The sequence below is a fragment of the Schistocerca nitens genome, chromosome 2 (genome assembly GCF_023898315.1).
Source record: "Schistocerca nitens isolate TAMUIC-IGC-003100 chromosome 2, iqSchNite1.1, whole genome shotgun sequence".
Taxonomy (NCBI): domain Eukaryota; kingdom Metazoa; phylum Arthropoda; class Insecta; order Orthoptera; family Acrididae; genus Schistocerca; species Schistocerca nitens.
Genome location: NC_064615.1, coordinates 608,725,246 through 608,744,793, shown reverse-complemented (window position 1 = coordinate 608,744,793; position 19,548 = coordinate 608,725,246). Strand labels below are relative to the sequence as shown.

The following is a 19,548-nucleotide window of genomic DNA, read 5'->3' as shown; positions in this document are numbered from 1 at the left end:
CTCTTGCTAAGCACCATACCCTAATATGGTTTCGAGGACAGGCTTTAGAATACCTCTTCCAGAGTGGTCCGCATACAGTCCTTGACTTCTGGTACAAAGTTGTGACCGCGCATAGCACCCTCATCCGAAAACCATCTTACCGACAAACTTTTGCCGGTTATCTCCTCAGCGTCTTCCTTGAACCCCTCAAAGTTGGGGTGTGCCATGCCTACCTGTCACATGGTGCAACACCCTTATCCACGTTCTCATGCATCGACCAAAAAACAAATAAACAAAGGAAGAAGACAGAATATGTTATATTTTGTTGTATTTAATGTTTTTCTAATATTTTTTGTTTAACTAACAGTCATTTGTATAAGTTTAAATGGTGCCTTGAAGAACTCTTGCATAGTATATATATATATATATATATATATATATATATATATATATATATATATATATACTTTTAGTTTGTTCAATAAAGATTATAAAAAAAGTGATCAGCTATACGGAATGTCAAACCTAAGGGCCCGGGTTCGACTCCCGGTTGGGTCGGAGATTTTCTCCGCTCAGGGACTGGGTGTTGTATTGTCCTAATCATCATCATTTCATCCACATCGACGCGCAAGTCGCCGAAGTGGCGTCAAATCGAAAGACTTGCACCAGGCGAGCGGTCTACCCGTCGGGAGGCCGTCGTCACACGATATTTATTTATTTTATGCGAATGGCGCGAAATTGGATTAGACATCATCTTTCAGACGTAGAAACACGCCTGCAACTTTCGTTTTTGTCGTGCAATCCCATCTTGATGTTTCGAAGTTTTTGTGGTCAATATGGAATGACACGTATTGAGAACTATCTCGTTACTGTGTTTACTGAAATACAGTGTCCAAGTTTTTCTTTCATGTACGAGGCATGGCTGAAGAAAGATACACATTGTGTTTTCGGATGACTGGAGCACGTAAACAAGCAGGATCTAAGGATCATTGTGTAAATGTAGACGGCCTCAAGCTAACTTAAAACTAAAGCTCGCTATGCAAATGAGTAAAACTGTTTGCAATAACAGACTGCAGTGAACCATCTATTAACGTTGTTTAAGGTTTTGTAAAACTTTTAAGTCATCCATTTGTAAAGTATACTTCATTTCAGAATTCGAGCGTTTTTTCCTTATGGAGAAACCTATTCCGCATAAGATCCTCTCAGTGCTTACACTAGTTCTCTCGCTTCCTAACATAGAATTGCCTAATGCATGGAAAAACTTAATTACTTCATAATGATGCAGTAGGTGCTGGTCACAGTTCGGAAACGATTAGTAGTCGTACTCTATGTCTGACGAAGTTCTGACAGTTATTTGGGAATTAATGGGGCAAGAGGAACAACGAATATCACAGGCTCTAAAGTTTCCTGTGATCTTGGCTTGATGTAGCCAACATCACTTCAGCAAGAGCACCACGTCAGTTCAAGGTACAGTCAAAGCAGAACACGACTGGTCTCGAGATTTCACTCACACGCCTGACAAGCGAGTGCAGAACTCTATACACAAATGTGCGACAACTAAGTGAGTCCATTTTTGATCATGATGCGGGAGCTGACTCAGACAGATCTTAAGAGGCTGACTCGGCACTGCACTTGCTACTCGAAACTGCAGTCTCGGACAAATAACGGATCAACAGAGGATAACAGCAGTAAGCAGACTGTCAACCTTAGTCAACAACTGACATCTTGTTTAGTTTTGAAAGAATCTAGAACTCAGACTACATTATTTGTCATTATAGTAAATATTTTGACCTACTCTGAAGACTAATGATAGGTGCACAAAAAAGCTGGACGCATAATATAGATACCTGAATTGCAGGGTGCGTGTGGCGAGCAGATTAAAAGAGGTAGGTTATTCTGAGAAGCACAATATTAGCAAGCGTCGTGAAACAAAAGCGGTTCCTGGCTTCCTTAATCTGACCATATCTAAGTAGGGGATCCCTAGTACGGACGTCTGCTTCTACTCTATTGTAACACTGAGTGCCACTCTTTTTGGACGTTACACCTTTCACCATATGACTTGGAGTTGCTGGATCACTCAGCTTTCTCTCTCTTTTTTGTATTATCACCGATCACCATAAGTCCAATGTCGCACGAAATTGTGTTAAAATTACTGATTAGACCCTGGCAAAACTGGCAACCAAAAATTAAGCCCGCAACGAGCAATGCTATGTTTTCTGTACGACTATACAGTGGTGACAGATTACCTATGGGCACGCAACTCATATCGGAATTCAATGCAACTCTTGGCGTGCGTGCAACAAGAAAGTCTCTGAGGGAGTGAGGATCCCTTACTTCTGAACTTACACAGAATGCGAAGGAAGTCGGAGTGTAAGATCCATTTAGATCAACAGGAGATCTTATCTGATCACAATAGATACATCGCAAAAGAGGCACTGACTATATATGGTCTCTTAAAAGCAGAAAACATTAACATACTTCGTTAACCTGATCAACAGGAAAGACCTTTCAGGAGTATTTAGGATATGAAGCTTGGAAATTGGTAAGGAATAAATAACTGTGGTTTTCCACAAGTAATAAGTCACACAAGGGAGGGTGCAACAGAAGTAACTGCATGCTATTCCTTTACAACGAGAGCCGCTTCACGAGAGGGTAGAAAATAGTCCGTTACACCCAATAAAAATCAATTATTGGGATCAAATGCAACATAGGGATTCGCTGTACTCAGTTTAGTACTATTCAATTAAAGAGGGTAATTAGGGACGCACAGCGGGATCAGAGGCAGCCCGTGAAAACACACTAATTCCGATAAAATTTGTTAAATGAAATTATAAACATAAATGTAGGTATTCATTATGTATATGGAACTTAGCTTATTCTACTGGGAGGGATTCCTAACCGTAAATCACCTCGTGGAAGTTGGTGCCACACGAAAGGACTAGTTGAACTAAGGAACGTAGAATATAAAGACACTGCAAATCAATAGAAGTTGCGCTTGAATAAATGCAGAAAGTTGGCTGTGAGTGATTAAATGAAATTAGGCATATGGAAAACACCGAACTTAGCAAAATAGGAATTCTGAAACCACGTGGTGCGTCTGGGACTCAATACAAAACATAACTGCAAGATCATGGATTATTTTTGAATTGTATCGTATACAAAACACTATCTTCTCTAAAAACATTATTAATTGCTAACCCAAAGTAAACGCGTTGTTTCTTTCATCTCCAACGACATTCTAGCCTACATAAAGGAATCTAAATTTACAACAGATCGTGGTCCCACGAAGAGGGATACTCACGATTCGATGGTTGCAGCAAGAGTGCTTTAAGAAGCAGTGCCCGGACGTCTGTTGGAGAAGAGACTTATCTTTTTTACTTCTAGGAGAGCAAAAGGCAAAAAAGACATACCCCCTTTTTCAAACTGTATGCTTTTTATGACTATCTAACCTCTCTACAGCTCTGGTGAAACCGTCTACAACGGTGTAGCGGTGTCAAGGAAACCATAGTTTCTTTTTCATGTCTCATCCACAGACACATATTATGATTCCTCCTTTCTTACCCAATACATAGACAGAAACATTAGCTTAAGAGTTGCGATTAGTCTCAAGAAATGATTTTTTTATACTGACATCAAAATTCTCATCTAGCACTATGTACAGAAAGTTGGGTGAAGTAGAGTGACACGAATGTCTTACCTGGAAGAAACGAAGATCAGTCTCTACTAGTGACGATATATCTGTGACAACCAGGACGTCACATTGATGAAATCGGTATCATTTCAGAATATGGTAATGGCTGGCCAAAGGTAATACAAGAAATATTGATCAAATTTTTAACCGAAGGGTCTTTAGATAATTTCCATCAACAGCTGAAAGACATTCGTTGGAGTAATTAATGCAGCACCTCTGGTTAGGTCAAAACCGGAAGAGTTTGATTTCATTTGACCTGCTATTGATTAGAGTAATTAAGTTTTTACTGCAGGGATAGACATAAAAGTTCTGGCGAAATTGTTCTGAGCGTTTTAAGTGACAGTTGTCTTGAACGGCTGTTGAGGCATGCATCCGAAACAGCTGCGTTTCAGAGTCGCTGACAACGAACGAATTACATTTATCGCTGCGGCTAGCACGGACACGGGGAAGAGCACTGATTAATAACTGCAAAAAAAGGACGAATAGGCTTTTGTGCAGAAACTATGTCAAAACTTCAATGGCAAGCTGTCGGCAAAGACATCCGCAAGCAATTAATTTTGGATGAGAATGTGCTGAAGATGCTCTACTTGTTCTAAATGCACGAAGTAAGTTTGCACTAAGCAAGATATTGAACAATGGAAAGCTTCGTCACGAGTATCAGAAATATGAGTCAGCAATGAAGCAAGCAGAAAGATCGGTGAAGTATTTTGTAAATAAGTCAGCGGGTTACGATGAAAAAAAGTTAAATGGGTTTCAGATAACTTCTAAAGATCATAGTGATCGACAGCTGGTTGCTCCAATCGTTTTGCTGCCAACATATAATCTGTTTATACTCTACTGTGTATGCAGGGTTTTACTGTGACACGTGTACCTTTGTTCCGCTGTTAGTGGAAACAAGGCATCGAATCCGATGATCACGCTTACCGAATATAATAGATGGTTACAGTCTGAGCGCTATCGTATGAGTGTCTCTTACAACGTCCAGCAACGATAGATACGTAAAAAATGGCAATAAATTAAAGTTTCATTGTAGTTAGCAGTAATTTTGAATGCCGGAATATGGTCTGAATGAATTTAGATTGCAGAATACGGTCGCCAACTCCAAAACGAACAAAAAGTTTTGTTTGGGAAATAATTGTTATGACTCTGAAATCACGTCAAAATCGTGCGAGAAGGATAAAGGAGCAAATAGACAAACTGCACAAGCCTTAACTTACATGTGAAAGACACGTGTGACACTAACACAAAAGACGTTAATTTGAAATGCTTTGACATTAGTCATCTTTATGATCACCAATAATAAGCAATGACTTGCAACACTTCATGGAAACTGTACTGTCTCACGTAACTCACGGTAGTACTATCCATTTGTAAAAAATGCATAAACGTGACAAAACAGTTTATCGTTCTTTACTTATTACTTTGCAACTGACTGCTTTTCAAATAGATGGCGTAAGAGCTTTCATTCATTGCAAAATTATTTTTCAGTACTAATGTCACATAGACTTATGCACATAATATCATTTACAAAATAATAAAATTCTAAAAGTACTTTGACTACATGAAACTAGCGAAGTTCAAAAGAAGTGAAAGAGGCAAACTACACTCAAGATCACAAGAATACGTCAGGAATTTAAAGTGTTTAGAGGATACAGGCTCTCCTACAATGAAAGTGCAGCAGAACACTGTATACAGTAAAAACTGATCCCACTTAGAAAATGTTGAGAAAGCAAAAAAAGCCAACAGAAGGAGGTATATAGGCTAGCCAAATATGAAAGGGATTTCTAAATCAAAAGGGCAAGAAGATGAACACTTCTAGCGCCGACAACTGAGTGATAACTATATTATCAAATAATAGTATTACTTAAAGTGAAATAATTGTGAAGCAGGACACGCAGTTAACTTTCATGGATAAAATAACCTCCGGACTCAGAACAGAAACCAAAATAACGGATCCACAAAGCATTTCTGGACGACATTTGCATGAACAGCGCTCCCTTCTCTTGCAGTGTCAGTGGTGAATTAAAAATGTATAGTATAATTCATGTTCAGTCTTTCATCTTGAGCAGAGGTGACGAAGAGGATGAAAATACCGTAGAGAACTGAAAGAAAAATACACTGTGTAATAGGCCGCGTATATAAAATCTGCTGATGTAGCAGGAGAAGGAAAAGATGGCAATATATGGAGAATGGTGGAGGAGAAAGCTATGCTAGGCCATCGGTATTCCACAGCAACCGTCAGCTGCTTAAAAAAGTATTCACTTCAGAGTGTACTAATTTTGAACACAGTTTATTTTATAAAGCCGCGTATTGTCAAATACGTGAAAACGTTGCTATTGTGCTATTTCTACTTTCAAACCATTTAGGAACCCATAATTTTTTTTATAGTAACAAAATTAAATACTATTGGCGTACCATACGTAAGAGGAAATTTTATCAGTTTCAGTAAATTTGTATCACAGCGCTTTTGATAGCTGTGTTGTACGTCTCTGTCATATGCAGTTCCTAAAACCACAGCTTTCACCTCTCATCTGTGCTGCATTATCGTGTGACTGATTTATTAGCTTAGTGCGTTCCTAATAAACGTTTATCATTCACTTGTTTGGTAACTATAGTGTCTAGTTCGTTAACGTGACCACCTATCAAAAGCCTGAATCATCATGTTTTGCAGTGTAGACAGCTGCGAGGCGTGCAGAGAGAGAGTCAGTTAGGTTCTGGAAGGAACCGACAGGGATGCGGAACCATGTCGACTCCAGTGCTGTGGCCAGCTTCGTTGAGTTGATTTTGGGAAAAGACCAGCGAGGTCATCGGTCTCATCGGATTAGGGAAGGAAGTGGCCGTGCCCTGTCAAAGGAACCATCCTGGCATTTGCCTAAAGTGATTTAGGGAAACCATGGAAAACCTAAATCAGGATGGCCGGACGCGGTATTGAACCGTCGTCCTCCCGAAGGCGAGTCCAATGTGCTAACCACTGCGCTACCTCACTCGGTGGCCAGCTGCGCTAGGTTTATCAGTTGAGGATCCATGGAGTGAACAGCCTGATCGAGGTGGTCCCACAGATTCTAGATTTTCTTTAAATCCCGGAAATTTGGTGACCTGGGGGGTGCGGTAAATTCATCCTGGTGCTCTTCAAACCACACAGGAAAAGCAAAGTACATGTGTGAGTGGATATGATCTCCAAGGACAGATGCCTTCCAGAATGGCAAGATCGCCCAGGGAATGCCATGACAACATTCCCCAGACCATAACACTCCCTCCTCCAGCCCCGACCCTTCCGACGATTATTGCGGGTTGTTTACTTTCAGACGTTTCATGCCGATGAAGTATAAAATTTGATTCATCTGAAAAGACTACTTGACGCCACTCCGTGGATGTATACTTACAGTATTGACGTACAAATTCCAACCTTCGTCGGCGACGAACAACAGTTGGTACTTGGGCTCATGAACAAGGCGCCTACTGCGGAGGCCTATACGCAGTAACGTTCGCTGAAAGTTCCATGAGGACACACTGCCGGTAGGTTAATTTGGGCGGTCAGTTGCTCAACAGCTGCACGTCCATTCATTTGTATATATCTCCGCAGCCGTAGTGCACCACAGTGGCCTCGGCGCCGGTTTCGGATAGCCCCTTTTTGCCATGTACGATATACTTCAATCTCGGTGGCGTGCGGACAGTTTACAAACGTAGCCATTTCAAAAATGTTTCCACCCTTAGCGCGGATGCCAATGGTCAAGCCCTTCCGGACATCAGATAAATCGCTCAGTTTCCACATTACCACAACGATTGCACCGTCTCCCACGTCACGTGCACACGCTTCATATACCCGCCATTGGTAGAGCTGCCACCTGCTGTCTGTGAGTAGTTATTGCTCTCTGACATCGAACACAGCCGGTGGTGGTACTGATGTGACTGGACCGTGTACGTAAATGCTCAATAATTCATTAGTACATGAAAAGAATATGTGGGTTCTTAATGTCAGTACTTCAGTTCCTTTATTATTGGTCAACGCTGCTAGATTTACCGAAATTCTGGCAAGGGTTCGTTAACTATCATCTGCGTCCTTTTATCGTGCAGAATAAGCTATCTGGCCATGGAGTCTGGCTGCCTCGCAAAGCAGGCAGAAACCTCGGCGTGTACTGGTTACGATTAAGAGGCTCTATTTAATTTCTATTTAATTGAGGGGCCGCTTAGTTTAAGAATATTGTTGTCCGGCGTTGTATTATCGAAAGATGCCTTGCATTCTTCTTCTGTGTGTTGAAGTGTTTTGCACAAATATTTAGTAACATTTCAGGTGTTACTAGACCGTTTTTATTTTGTTTCCTCCATTTGTCATCAAAGCTCCTCAGACAATAACTCCATATCTCCTGAAAAAGTTAATTATTATGTATAAACAATTTTATAGTTCTGTTTCTGTCGCTATAGTTACCACCTTTACCCTGTTGTCGGAGAGATAGCATTTAACAATTATGTGCATTTAACAATTATGTCAAAGATCGATAGTCTCATAATGAATATGTATCAGATTAAATGTTAATATCTAGCGTAAACTGTTTCTTTCAATCTATCTTTCACGCACAATAATTATTTTGTGCTGCACAATGTAAAATTCAAGTAATGGAAAATTTCCGAAATGTAATATTATTATGCATACGTTACGTGATGTTCACCATAGCTGAATTCATAAAAACATTCGGCGATGTGTATTTCACATTTTCTGTTTTTCACTGTACATAGCATGCTTTTTAGAAACACTACAGTTTTTGAATTCTGGTCCATATTTATTACTGTAGCTGCGAGTTGGTTTGTGAGACTTGTGAGTGACCCAAATCTGGCTCGAATCCGCGTGCTGGGTTGACGACTGCTCCTTTCATATACCGCCCGTCCTGAGTGTGGTTTTCTAAGAACGTCTACTCTGTTTCCCCATCTTCACCTCTGATTTTCAATACTTAAATGCTGAAAATACGAATATATACATAACAGAAACGTATTAAAGTCAAAAGTGCTGCATGGTACAATTCGACTAAAAGAAGTGCAGTACTTAAGTTGATAATGGAAGGAAATGAAGAACGTGAAATTTGTAGGAGACCCAGGCTTGACACAAATTCGAATGTTTGTAGGTTGCGATACCTATGTACAGATGACTTGTGCAAAGCTGAGTTCATGGAGAGTTGCATGTGCCAGGCCGCCGGACTGAGGACAACAACAACAATAACAACGGATAGAATGCACGATTAACGGTGAATTGGCACACCCGACTGTCCTACCTGAGATTAAACGACGACTCTAGAGCGCAGAAAGGCAACTGACCACATAATTAGAATAAAAAGAAAAAGTTTCTGACTCGTGGATAAGCGGTTGGTGATCATTAGCGGACGCTGGCGCAAGGTAAGAGGCGGGGTGGAAGGCGCAAACGCAGAAGAAAAACGAAAAGAAGCCTTTCTGCATCACATAAATTTATATTTCTACAGTCGTATCTCTGGAATTGCTGACAGCAGTTCTGTTATGTTCAAAGCGCAGATGATATAGCTAATATCTCAGCTCAAGCAACTGTGCAACTTAGAAAACAACGCCAGCCAAGTAAAGAGTACCGCGATGGGTAAAGGAAGACTGAAATCAGTAGTAGCCTTCGGATAACTGATTAACATGATATACTGCAGAAAATTTGTCATTAAAGCACGTCATGCGCATAAACGTGTTATTCAGGAATCACTTATTTGTGCAGTGAGGCAGAGCTTCACATCACAGCGACAAATTATTCAGTACTGAAAATAGCCAATTATAGTCATTAATTTTTAATAAACTGCATAGCGTCTCGTCAGAGTTCCGGCAGTTACATTTCAAACCAGCATTGTGTGCATATATCCAACGCAAATGTGAATTTAATATCAAATTTCAATAGCTAAAATTAGCAGCAAAGCCAAAATCGTTCCGAATAAAAAAAGTAAAGGGGCTGGCGTTCACATCATACCATCTTTCTAGAGAAAGTGAGAAGCATAAAGCTTATATTTAAAAAAAGAAGGATACAGGAGACATTAAATCAATTGACTTGTCCTTTTATTAAGAACGAAAATTGCATCGCTATTAACTGATTTGGATTTGTTCTTCGTTTAACCTAGAGAGTCTCGTAAGTTGTACAATAAACAAAGAAAAGTTACTCCAACTAGCCTCAGTGCGTTACATATTATATTTTCTGAGTGACTACTCAGACATATTGCATTACCTCCTTCTGCCGCTACATCATCCCCTCGGTAACGCACTATTTTTGCTGATTGTAGATTGTAAAGAATGCGCCCCCAGTTACATCTTAAGTGGAAAGAATAGCGAACAGCACGTAATCACGTAAAATCGCAGATCTAATATTTACACTGTTGCACGATAAAAACTAAAGTGACCTTTCTTTAAGTTAAAAATATATGAGATGACAAATCGGACTAGAATTTTTGTCTTTTACAAGGTACGTACTACCATCTGAGGTACCCGAGCCTGAGTCAGAGACTGAATTCAGGCTTTAATTCCCAGTTTACTGTCTTACACATGCCAAGCTGAAACCCTATGAAGATTTTGGAAAAATCGGAAGACAGGAGGTAAAATAGGAATTACCACGGCATTTTACGATGTATTTCAGTGATTATTCAGTTTTACTGTAGACAGAAACGTTATCCATTTTATCTTTGGACTAATAACTGAATATTAAAAACAGTTATATGATGCACAAGGCTCCGTAACGAACGTTCATTAATATAAAAAAAAAGTCTGAGTCTTCACAACACACTTTAAGCAATAAGAGCGTTGTGCAACGAAGAACTGTTTTTAATATTAATTACAATACAAGGTTGCTGTACCACCGCGCCACAATGGATTGGAATAAAAATATCTTTAAATTGACTATTTTATACACTGATTATTAAGACTGATTTTCAGATTATGTGCTGCGGAATATTTTCCTTTTCCCGTTTCTGCACCTCGTAGTTTTCTTCACGTAACCACTGTTTTAGTGTTGCTGTAGGTATCTAGCTATCTAGTTATTTATTATGAGCAATGTATTGTTTCACCTTCGTATAAATATTGATGTATTAGCTGTTACATGCATTAATCAAGGCAAAACAACCAGTAGGTAAAACGAGTACGTGAAAATAGAGCAAGAATATGCCATGAAACCTAGTACTGACGTCACGCGCTGCTTCACCCCTCAGTCACCGGCGAGGTAGTGAGTAGCACGCGCGCGTTGCCTAGTGGTTGTTTTGTTTTCTAGTATGTCGCTTTTTGTTATTGTTATTTCAGACCCCTCGCCCCTTATGGGTGGGAATTGGGCTGTCAAAGATACAACCTTCCACTCTTCAGCCAAAAGCTTACAAATGTAAGCAAAGACGAAACAAATATGTTTAAAAAGTGAAAAGATTGCAGATTTTTTTTAAAAAAAATATATTGATTTTCTTTATTGTTTAAATTAAAATCGAAGGATTAAAAGATAATTATATATATCACATTGCAGATTCCTTCCATTATGGGGGACTGATCAGCATATTATTTTCTTACGATTGCCGTTGCTACTAAAACACCATATTTCTAAAATTTTATTTGTGTTTTGTGAATGAAAACAAGGTCCAAGTAGGCTGTATTACTTTTTTATTATATATGCGATTGACAATTCCGACCTTTGGTCGTTATCAGGAACGTGTCTTAAGCTTCCAACTTCATTTTAAATTATAATATATTTCTTTCATTATAAGTTATTCCTCTCGTCATTGATGGCGCTTGGCGCTAACTAATGATAGGGCACCAGTCGGAAATGGCTTACCTGTTACATTTATAACTACATCAGGGAATGAGAGGTTTGGAGGGGACGGAGTAGCATCTCATGCTGTGTCAGCTTCTACCTTGCTTTTTTAATTGTTCACTACTGTTTTAGAACTTTCGTTCCTGTTTTTGTTTTGCTACTTTTGTTGTTCTAAAGAAACAGATATTTCAGTCGTCAGCACTCTTTAAAAAAGACGTAAGCGAAGGATCGTCTTCCCTCGCCGATATTTCTGCGGTGGGCGGACAGAATCGACAAGATGGTTTCAGTGCGTTCTGAGGTCTGCTGGACAGACGTAAACTGTTATCCACAGGTGTCAGGCGCACAGCGTTTGTGGTGGGAATGGAGCTGCTTTTGCGGAGCTAACATGAACTCACAGGTGCGGCAGTTTTCCGTATCTGATGCAGTTTTGACGTTCAGTGACAAAGTGGATTCCCGCTGCAGCCAGCGACGGCGGCTTGATAGCGGCTGCGAGCACGTCATTTGTATCGTGTGTCACGTCAACAGCTGTCACTGGTGCTAGATACACAGAGTAACGTGATGCTCAGTTCTTGTGTGTGTACGCCAGTAGCTCCAGCCTGTGATTCCTATCTGATGTTACCCGTTTGAGTAAACGACATTACCTGAACACTTGTCTGTATTGTCCTCTGATGTTATGTTTTGCTGCTCATTACGCCTGTAACGTTTCACATCCACATGTTAGATACGTTTCAATTATTGTCGATCTTCAGCATTGTAACTGTTTTAAACAGCAAAAATACTGTAATCTGCTGTCTTATAGCATGTGGTAGTCTCGTAAAATGCCTGTCACTACTCAAAGTCAGCAGAGCATTAGTGGACCTCCGTTCGTTTTAACACATCTGCCCCCTAATCTGTACAGCGTAATTCACTTTTATCTACATAAGTAACATTTTGAGTACAGACCATTTCGGATTTATCTGAGAAATATCGCACGACTATTGCAAACGACCTACTTGTTGACGGCGGGCGAGTAGCAACTACACTCCTGGAAATTGAAATAAGAACACCGTGAATTCATTGTCCCAGGAAGGGGAAACTTTATTGACACATTCCTGGGGTCAGATACATCACATGATCACACTGACAGAACCACAGGCACATAGACACAGGCAACAGAGCATGCACAATGTCGGCACTAGTACAGTGTACATCCACCTTTCGCAGCAATGCAGGCTGCTATTCTCCCATGGAGACGATCGTAGAGATGCTGGATGTAGTCCTGTGGAACGGCTTGCCATGCCATTTCCACCTGGCGCCTCAGTTGGACCAGCGTTCGTGCTGGACGTGCAGACCGCGTGAGACGATGCTTCATCCAGTCCCAAACATGCTCAATGGGGGACAGATCCGGAGATCTTGCTGGCCAGGGTAGTTGACTTACACCTTCTAGAGCACGTTGGGTGGCACGGGATACATGCGGACGTGCATTGTCCTGTTGGAACAGCAAGTTCCCTTGCCGGTCTAGGAATGGTAGAACGATGGGTTCGATGACGGTTCGGATGTACCGTGCACTATTCAGTGTCCCCTCGACGATCACCAGTGGTGTACGGCCAGTGTAGGAGTTCGCTCCCCACACCATGATGCCGGGTGTTGGCCCTGTGTGCCTCGGTCGTATGCAGTCCTGATTGTGGCGCACACCTGCACGGCGCCAAGCACGCATACGACCATCATTGGCACCAAGGCAGAAGCGACTCTCATCGCTGAAGACGACACGTCTCCATTCGTCCCTCCATTCACGCCTGTCGCGACACCACTGGAGGCGGGCTGCACGATGTTGGGGCGTGAGCGGAAGACGGCCTAACGGTGTGCGGGACCGTAGCCCAGCTTCATGGAGACGGTTGCGAGTGGTCCTCGCCGATACCCCAGGAGCAACAGTGTCCCTAATTTGCTGGGAAGTGGCGGTGCGGTCCCCTACGGCACTGCGTAGGATCCTACGGTCTTGGCGTGCATCCGTGCGTCGCTGCGGTCCGGTCCCAGGTCGACGGGCACGTGCACCTTCCGCCGACCACTGGCGACAACATCGATGTACTGTGGAGACCTCACGCCCCACGTGTTGAGCAATTCGGCGGTACGTCCACCCGGCCTCCCGCATGCCCACTATACGCCCTCGCTCAAAGTCCGTCAACTGCACATACGGTTCACGTCCACGCTGTCGCGGCATGCTACCAGTGTTAAAGACTGCGATGGAGCTCCGTATGCCACGGCAAACTGGCTGACACTGACGGCGGCGGTGCACAAATGCTGCGCAGCTAGCGCCATTCGACGGCCAACACCGCGGTTCCTGGTGTGTCCGCTGTGCCGTGCGTGTGATCATTGCTTGTACAGCCCTCTCGCAGTGTCCGGAGCAAGTATGGTGGGTCTGACACACCGGTGTCAATGTGTTCTTTTTTCCATTTCCAGGAGTGTATAATGATTTAAGTGGAACGTTAACCATCATTATGTGCCAGGTGTCGCTCTAAAGAGTCATCATGTGCGTTCACTATTAGACATCCGATATTGTCACAAGAATGTAGCTAACGACTAGATATTTTTTTCAATAACTATTTTTGATATTTAAATATTTTAATTAAAAACAGTAATAGAATTAATGTTTTATCTTGATGTAAGAACGTTATGTAATGCAACCAACAGTATTAAAAAGATGTTAAAAATACAAATATTTGGAGATTACATGATTTGTATTGTTAAATTGTGTAAGCTGTGGGTGATTAGTATCGTGAGCAATTCATTGCTCAGAATTTTATTTTTAAGTTTGTTTCTGTTAATAGTGATGGTATCTTATTACCTTTTCATAAAACCGAATCGTTAATTAATTAACTACTGTGCTATCAGTACAAAATGCTAGTAACACAACATTACGTTCAGCTTTCTAATGGAGTAAGGCATTTTTATTGTCGGCATATGATTTCACATGCCACTACCATCCGAAGCACTTGTTGTAAATTGTGGTTACGTCATTATTTTCAAAATGGGCTCTTAATTTCGTTTCAGTAAAGACGGAGGCAAAACAGCATTGTTTTGTAGTAATATACTGCATTTGTTTCAGGATAGAAATATGTACAACACCGTGTTCGGCGGGTACATCATGCGGATGGCGCAAGAGCTATCTTCCGCTAATACCTACTTGTTATGGTAAGTACATGTTGCTTGGAATCGGGGCTGTTGGTATCACTGGGTAGTACCACTGTAATTCCAGTATTACAATGGTGTACGGTGTAGGCCTATGATCCCTAACTATGTTTGAGATGTAATAATACTATTACAGGTAAATTTAGACACTAAAAAACCAGTTAATGCCACCGGTATGCCTCAGTTACCTACACTAATCACAGTGGGCTGACGTTCACCTTACGGTTGACGTAAGCCATGACAACGCATTATTTTGCGAACAGGTCTGTAGGCTGTGCTACGCGTTATTTGGACAGTTTACGAGTTGATCTGAAATCCATACCTAAATAAATTGTTCCAAAATAAATAAAGCACACTCCTCCCAGTCTCCAGCAGCCCAGTGCAGGCTGTCAGTTTTTCCCCACCAGACAGCCATCTTGGGTTACGTCACGGAACGGACGACAGTGCTTTGTGGTGGTGGTGCTGTGTACTAGGTGAGTTGGACTCCGAACCCCATGGTGACCAAACTGTTTCCCACCATCCCCCCCCCCCCCCAACGCAATTGCACAAGGTAGAAAATGAGTATCTGCGGATGAATAAAGTTCTTCGTGTATAAAACTCGAGTTGTCAACAGTATTGATCAACAATAAAAGACATCTGACTGAATTTTCATTGGCATGGATGCCTGCTCTAACTGTGGTATAGTGACTATATTGGGGACTTATCTTTCAATGCCGATATTAGTCAGAAATCTTCGTTGTGGAGATTTTCGTGCAGCGGAAGATTGGTGCCTGACACCACAGATCATACTTCTGAGCCTTACATAGGATTAAGTTCAACTGCACCTACAAAATTTCGGAAGTTGTTCACAGACATTTTCTGAGTAATTTGGTATAGGCTCGTTACGGAGTAATTAATGCAATTGTGTTTTGTTCGATTTGTTACAGAAATTACCTACGTTTCTGTGAAAATACTTTCGCAACAGCGAAAAAACCTTAATTTGCAATATCCAAAACGTACAATACAAGACACAGAGTGAAGTACAGATGAATAACTACTATGTTTGATGTAATGCCGTCGCTGTGTGAACAGCTCAGCTTGGCGTCATCGTGACTATCCATTGCGTTCAGTGAATGAATAGCTTATCGTCCACTCTTCAACACTAAACCTATCCATACTGCTGTTGTGGTGGTAAGTTCCTATGAAATCAAACTGCTGAGGTCATCGGTCGCTTGGCTTCCACGCTATTTAAACTCACTTAAACTAACTTACGCTAAGGACAAAACACACACCCAGGCCCGAGGGAGGACTTGAACCTCCGACGGGGGCAGCCGCGCTAACCGTGGCAAGGCCCACCTAGACCGTGCGGTTCCATACTGCTGTGTATCACTTTTAACGTACTACTAACACTACTGGAAAGCTAACCCGAGTCAGATCCAGACAGTATTGAATGCAAGCGTGAGGGAAGGAATAAAGAGGGCATTACTGTTACCAGCAGCAAGCAACGTGAGCAAATAGAATAAGTTTGTTCCCAGACATAACGTCTAAATTTGTATTGTTAGGCAAATATTTCCAGTACAAAGACAAGTGGAGGAAGGAAATAAAACAAAACGCAATTACTCCGTAGCTAGGAAATTACACAAAACGCAATTACTCCGTAGGGAGTTACAGGACACCACGGGTCCCACGCACCGCAATCCTTAGAAAACAACCCTGGACAGTCTTCGAATTTTTGTCGGTGAAATTCACGTCCACCATTTAGAATGACCTGGCGCCAGTGCAGAACTTTCATTTGGTAGTTAGCCCCTGACGGTTGAGTAGAGGATATAGGCAAAAGAAGAATGCTGAACCATTGCTTGAGATTGTAAAAAAGTGATTTTACGTAGAAAGCCGTCTATCAGTTTCAAGGCCTAAGTATGATATCGAGTCACGCCAAGTAAGTTCTCTGCCGCCAATGGAGAGTTTGTGCCTGGTCGTGAAATATAGCACGATTCAGCTGCCCCTATCGATTTCGTTTTGTGAAACCCACAATGTAACATTGTGCCTTGAATTCTAGCGTGAGTTTTTCATATTTTCTCGCTCACTACGCGCGAACTACACTACTGGCCATTACAATTGCAACACCACGAAGATGACGTGCTACAGACGCGAAATTTAACCGACAAGAAGAAGATGCTGTGATATGCAAATGATTAGCTTTTCAGAGCATTCACAAAATTTGGCACCGGTGGTGACACCTACAACGTGCTGACATGAGGTTGGTTTCCAACCGATTTCTCACACACAAACAGCAGTTGACCGGCGTTACCTGGTGAAACGTTGTTGTGATGCCTCGTGTAAGGAGGAGAAATGCGTACCATCACGTTTCCGACTTTGATAAAGGTCGGATTGTAGCCTATCGCGATTGCGGTTTATCGTATCCCGACATTTCTGCTCGCGTTGGTCGAGATCCAATGACTGTTAGTTTAATATGGAATCTGAATCGGTGGGTTCAGGAGGGTAATACGGAACGCCGTGCTGGATCCCAACTGCCTCGTATCACTAGCAGTCGAAATGACAGGCATCTTATCTGCTTGGCTGTAACGGATCGTGCAGCCACGTCTCGATCCCTGAGTCAAGAGATGGGGACGTTTGCAAGACAACAACCATCTGCACCAACAGTTCGACGACGTTTGCAGCAGCATGGACTATCAGCTCGGAGACCATGGCTACAGTTACCCTTGATGCTGCATCACAGACAGGAGTGACTGCGATGGTGTACTCAACGACGAACCTGGCTGCACGAATGACAAAACGTCATTTTTTCGGATGAATCCAGGTTCTGTTTACAGCATCATGGTGGTCGCATCCGTGTTTGGCGACATCGCGGTGAACGCACATTGGAAGCGTGTATTCGTATTCGCCATACTGGCGTATCATCCAGGGTGATGGTATGGGGTGCCATTGGTTACACGTCTCGGTCACCTCTTGTTCGCATTGACGGCACTTTGAACAGTGGACGTTACATTTCAGATGTGTTACGACCCGTGGCTCTACCCTTCATTCGATCCCTGCGAATCCCTGCATTTCAGCAGGATAATGCACGACCGCATGTTGCAGGTCCTGCACGGGCCTTTCTGGATCCAGAGAATGTTCGACTGCTGCCCTGGTCAGCACATTCTCCAGATCTCTCACCAACTGAAAACGTTTGGTCAATGGTGGCCGAGCAATTGGCTCGTCACAATACGCCAGTCACTACTCTTGATGAACTGTGGTATCATGTTGAAGCTGCATGGGCAGCTGCACCTGTACACGACATTCAAGCTCTGACTCAATGCCCAGGCGTATCAAGGCCGTTATTACGGCCAGAGATGGTTGTTCTGGGTACTGATTTCTCAGGATCTATGCGCCCAAATTGCGTGCAAATGTAATCACATGTCAGTTCTAGTATAATATATTTGTCCAATGAATACCCGTTTATCATTTGCATTTCTTCTTGGCGTAGTGTGGCCAGTAGTGTGTTAGTCCTACAGAAAAAATGAAGGAAATTTAATGTAGGAAATTTAATGTAGTTACATTTTGTATGAATAGGTTTTTGCTACAAGCCGTAGTTTTCGAGTTAGTCAAGAAAAGCATACAAAAGTGATCTTCAAACATACCCACACTGCCACACTCAGCTCCAACCGATCAGCACTCCCTGCAACCACTGCACAAGAATATCCTACTGCACTAATTATTTCCCACATTCGACCTTTCTAACTGGGCTTATTACGCCACTGGCTTAGTCGAACATTTACAAATTCCAAAACTGATGTGTGTGTAAATGTTACCCAACAATTTTGTGATATTTGACATCATAAAATAAACAAACACATCGTTGTATTCATCGGGTCTTCTGACTACGAAACAACTGTGCTTGTAGGGGTTATACTTGGATCGAATTGTCAATGCAATTAATTTTAGCGTAACGTTTACAAACGTCGTTTTTCTCTCATTACACTCATGGACACGTTTAAACTAATAGTATTAATGAAATCACAATTCCATCAGGATAATGCAAAACACCTCTAATAATCTAAGAAAATGGCGGGAAGATAGGTCGATTGGGCTACCTCCACTAACCGAACTCATCCAACCACCACCTCTTCCTAGGGATTGGAGGGAAATTTGAATTTTGGCGGTACAGGAAGGCTACTTGGGCTATCTCTTGTAACGCCGGAAATGCATATCCTCCTATTTCCATCTATTGTACTGTAAGTTTTTTCCTGAATTTGTTATCTGAATATATGACATTTCTGTGCCTTTATATATTGTAATTGTTTTACTATATATATATATATATATATATATATATATATATATATATATATATATATGCATTTATGTCGGTGTATAATTGGTTTGTTTCGTAAATATTATTTGTATTTTTACGCTGGGTCTTGCCTAGGGAAAACTGCTATCGAACGATTACATCGATAGGTCGTGTGAAGAATCAAAGTGTGTAGGATCTTTGGTAGTGTTAACTCTGGCGCGTGGAGCGCGGGCAGGGCAGTGGGAGTCTGGCTGGAGTAGCGAGTGGAGCAGGTGTGTGGTGTGACGCTCCCGCGAGTTGCCGCGCTTTCGGGGTTTAGCAGCATGTAATTGCGCTCGACTTGCGATGATAGTTTCTGACATGGTGTCGCGGACGGGAAGCATTAGCTGGCGCACAACAAGAGCCCGTTTCGTTTGGTGACCGTGTCGAGAAGAAGGCGCGCCAACATCCAGCTTCTGCAACAGCGACGGCCGACAATGAGTGACTGTCGCCACCTCCTCGATCGACGGCTTCAAACCTTCAATCAACCAACAAGGAAGACTAAAAGCACGTAAAGTTTCAGAACTGTATGGCAGACCTCAGCTTTTCAAATTGTTCCATTTGCCTCGCAAAATTACAGCAACTCAGCATGAACCTTTGTTGCTCATTGTCCCAATTGCATTACCA

The 19,548-nt window shown here is 42.1% G+C and overlaps 1 protein-coding gene across 1 annotated transcript in view; it reads left to right on the top strand.

The window, feature by feature from the left end:
• The window catches only part of LOC126235192 (acyl-coenzyme A thioesterase 9, mitochondrial-like), a 156,324-nt gene that overhangs the window by 115,511 nt on the left and 21,265 nt on the right, over positions 1 to 19,548 (top strand). The window contains exon 5 of the mRNA XM_049943922.1: positions 14,530 to 14,615. Coding sequence (XP_049799879.1) covers positions 14,530 to 14,615 — 86 coding nt within the window. The remainder of the gene's footprint in view (positions 1 to 14,529; positions 14,616 to 19,548) is intronic.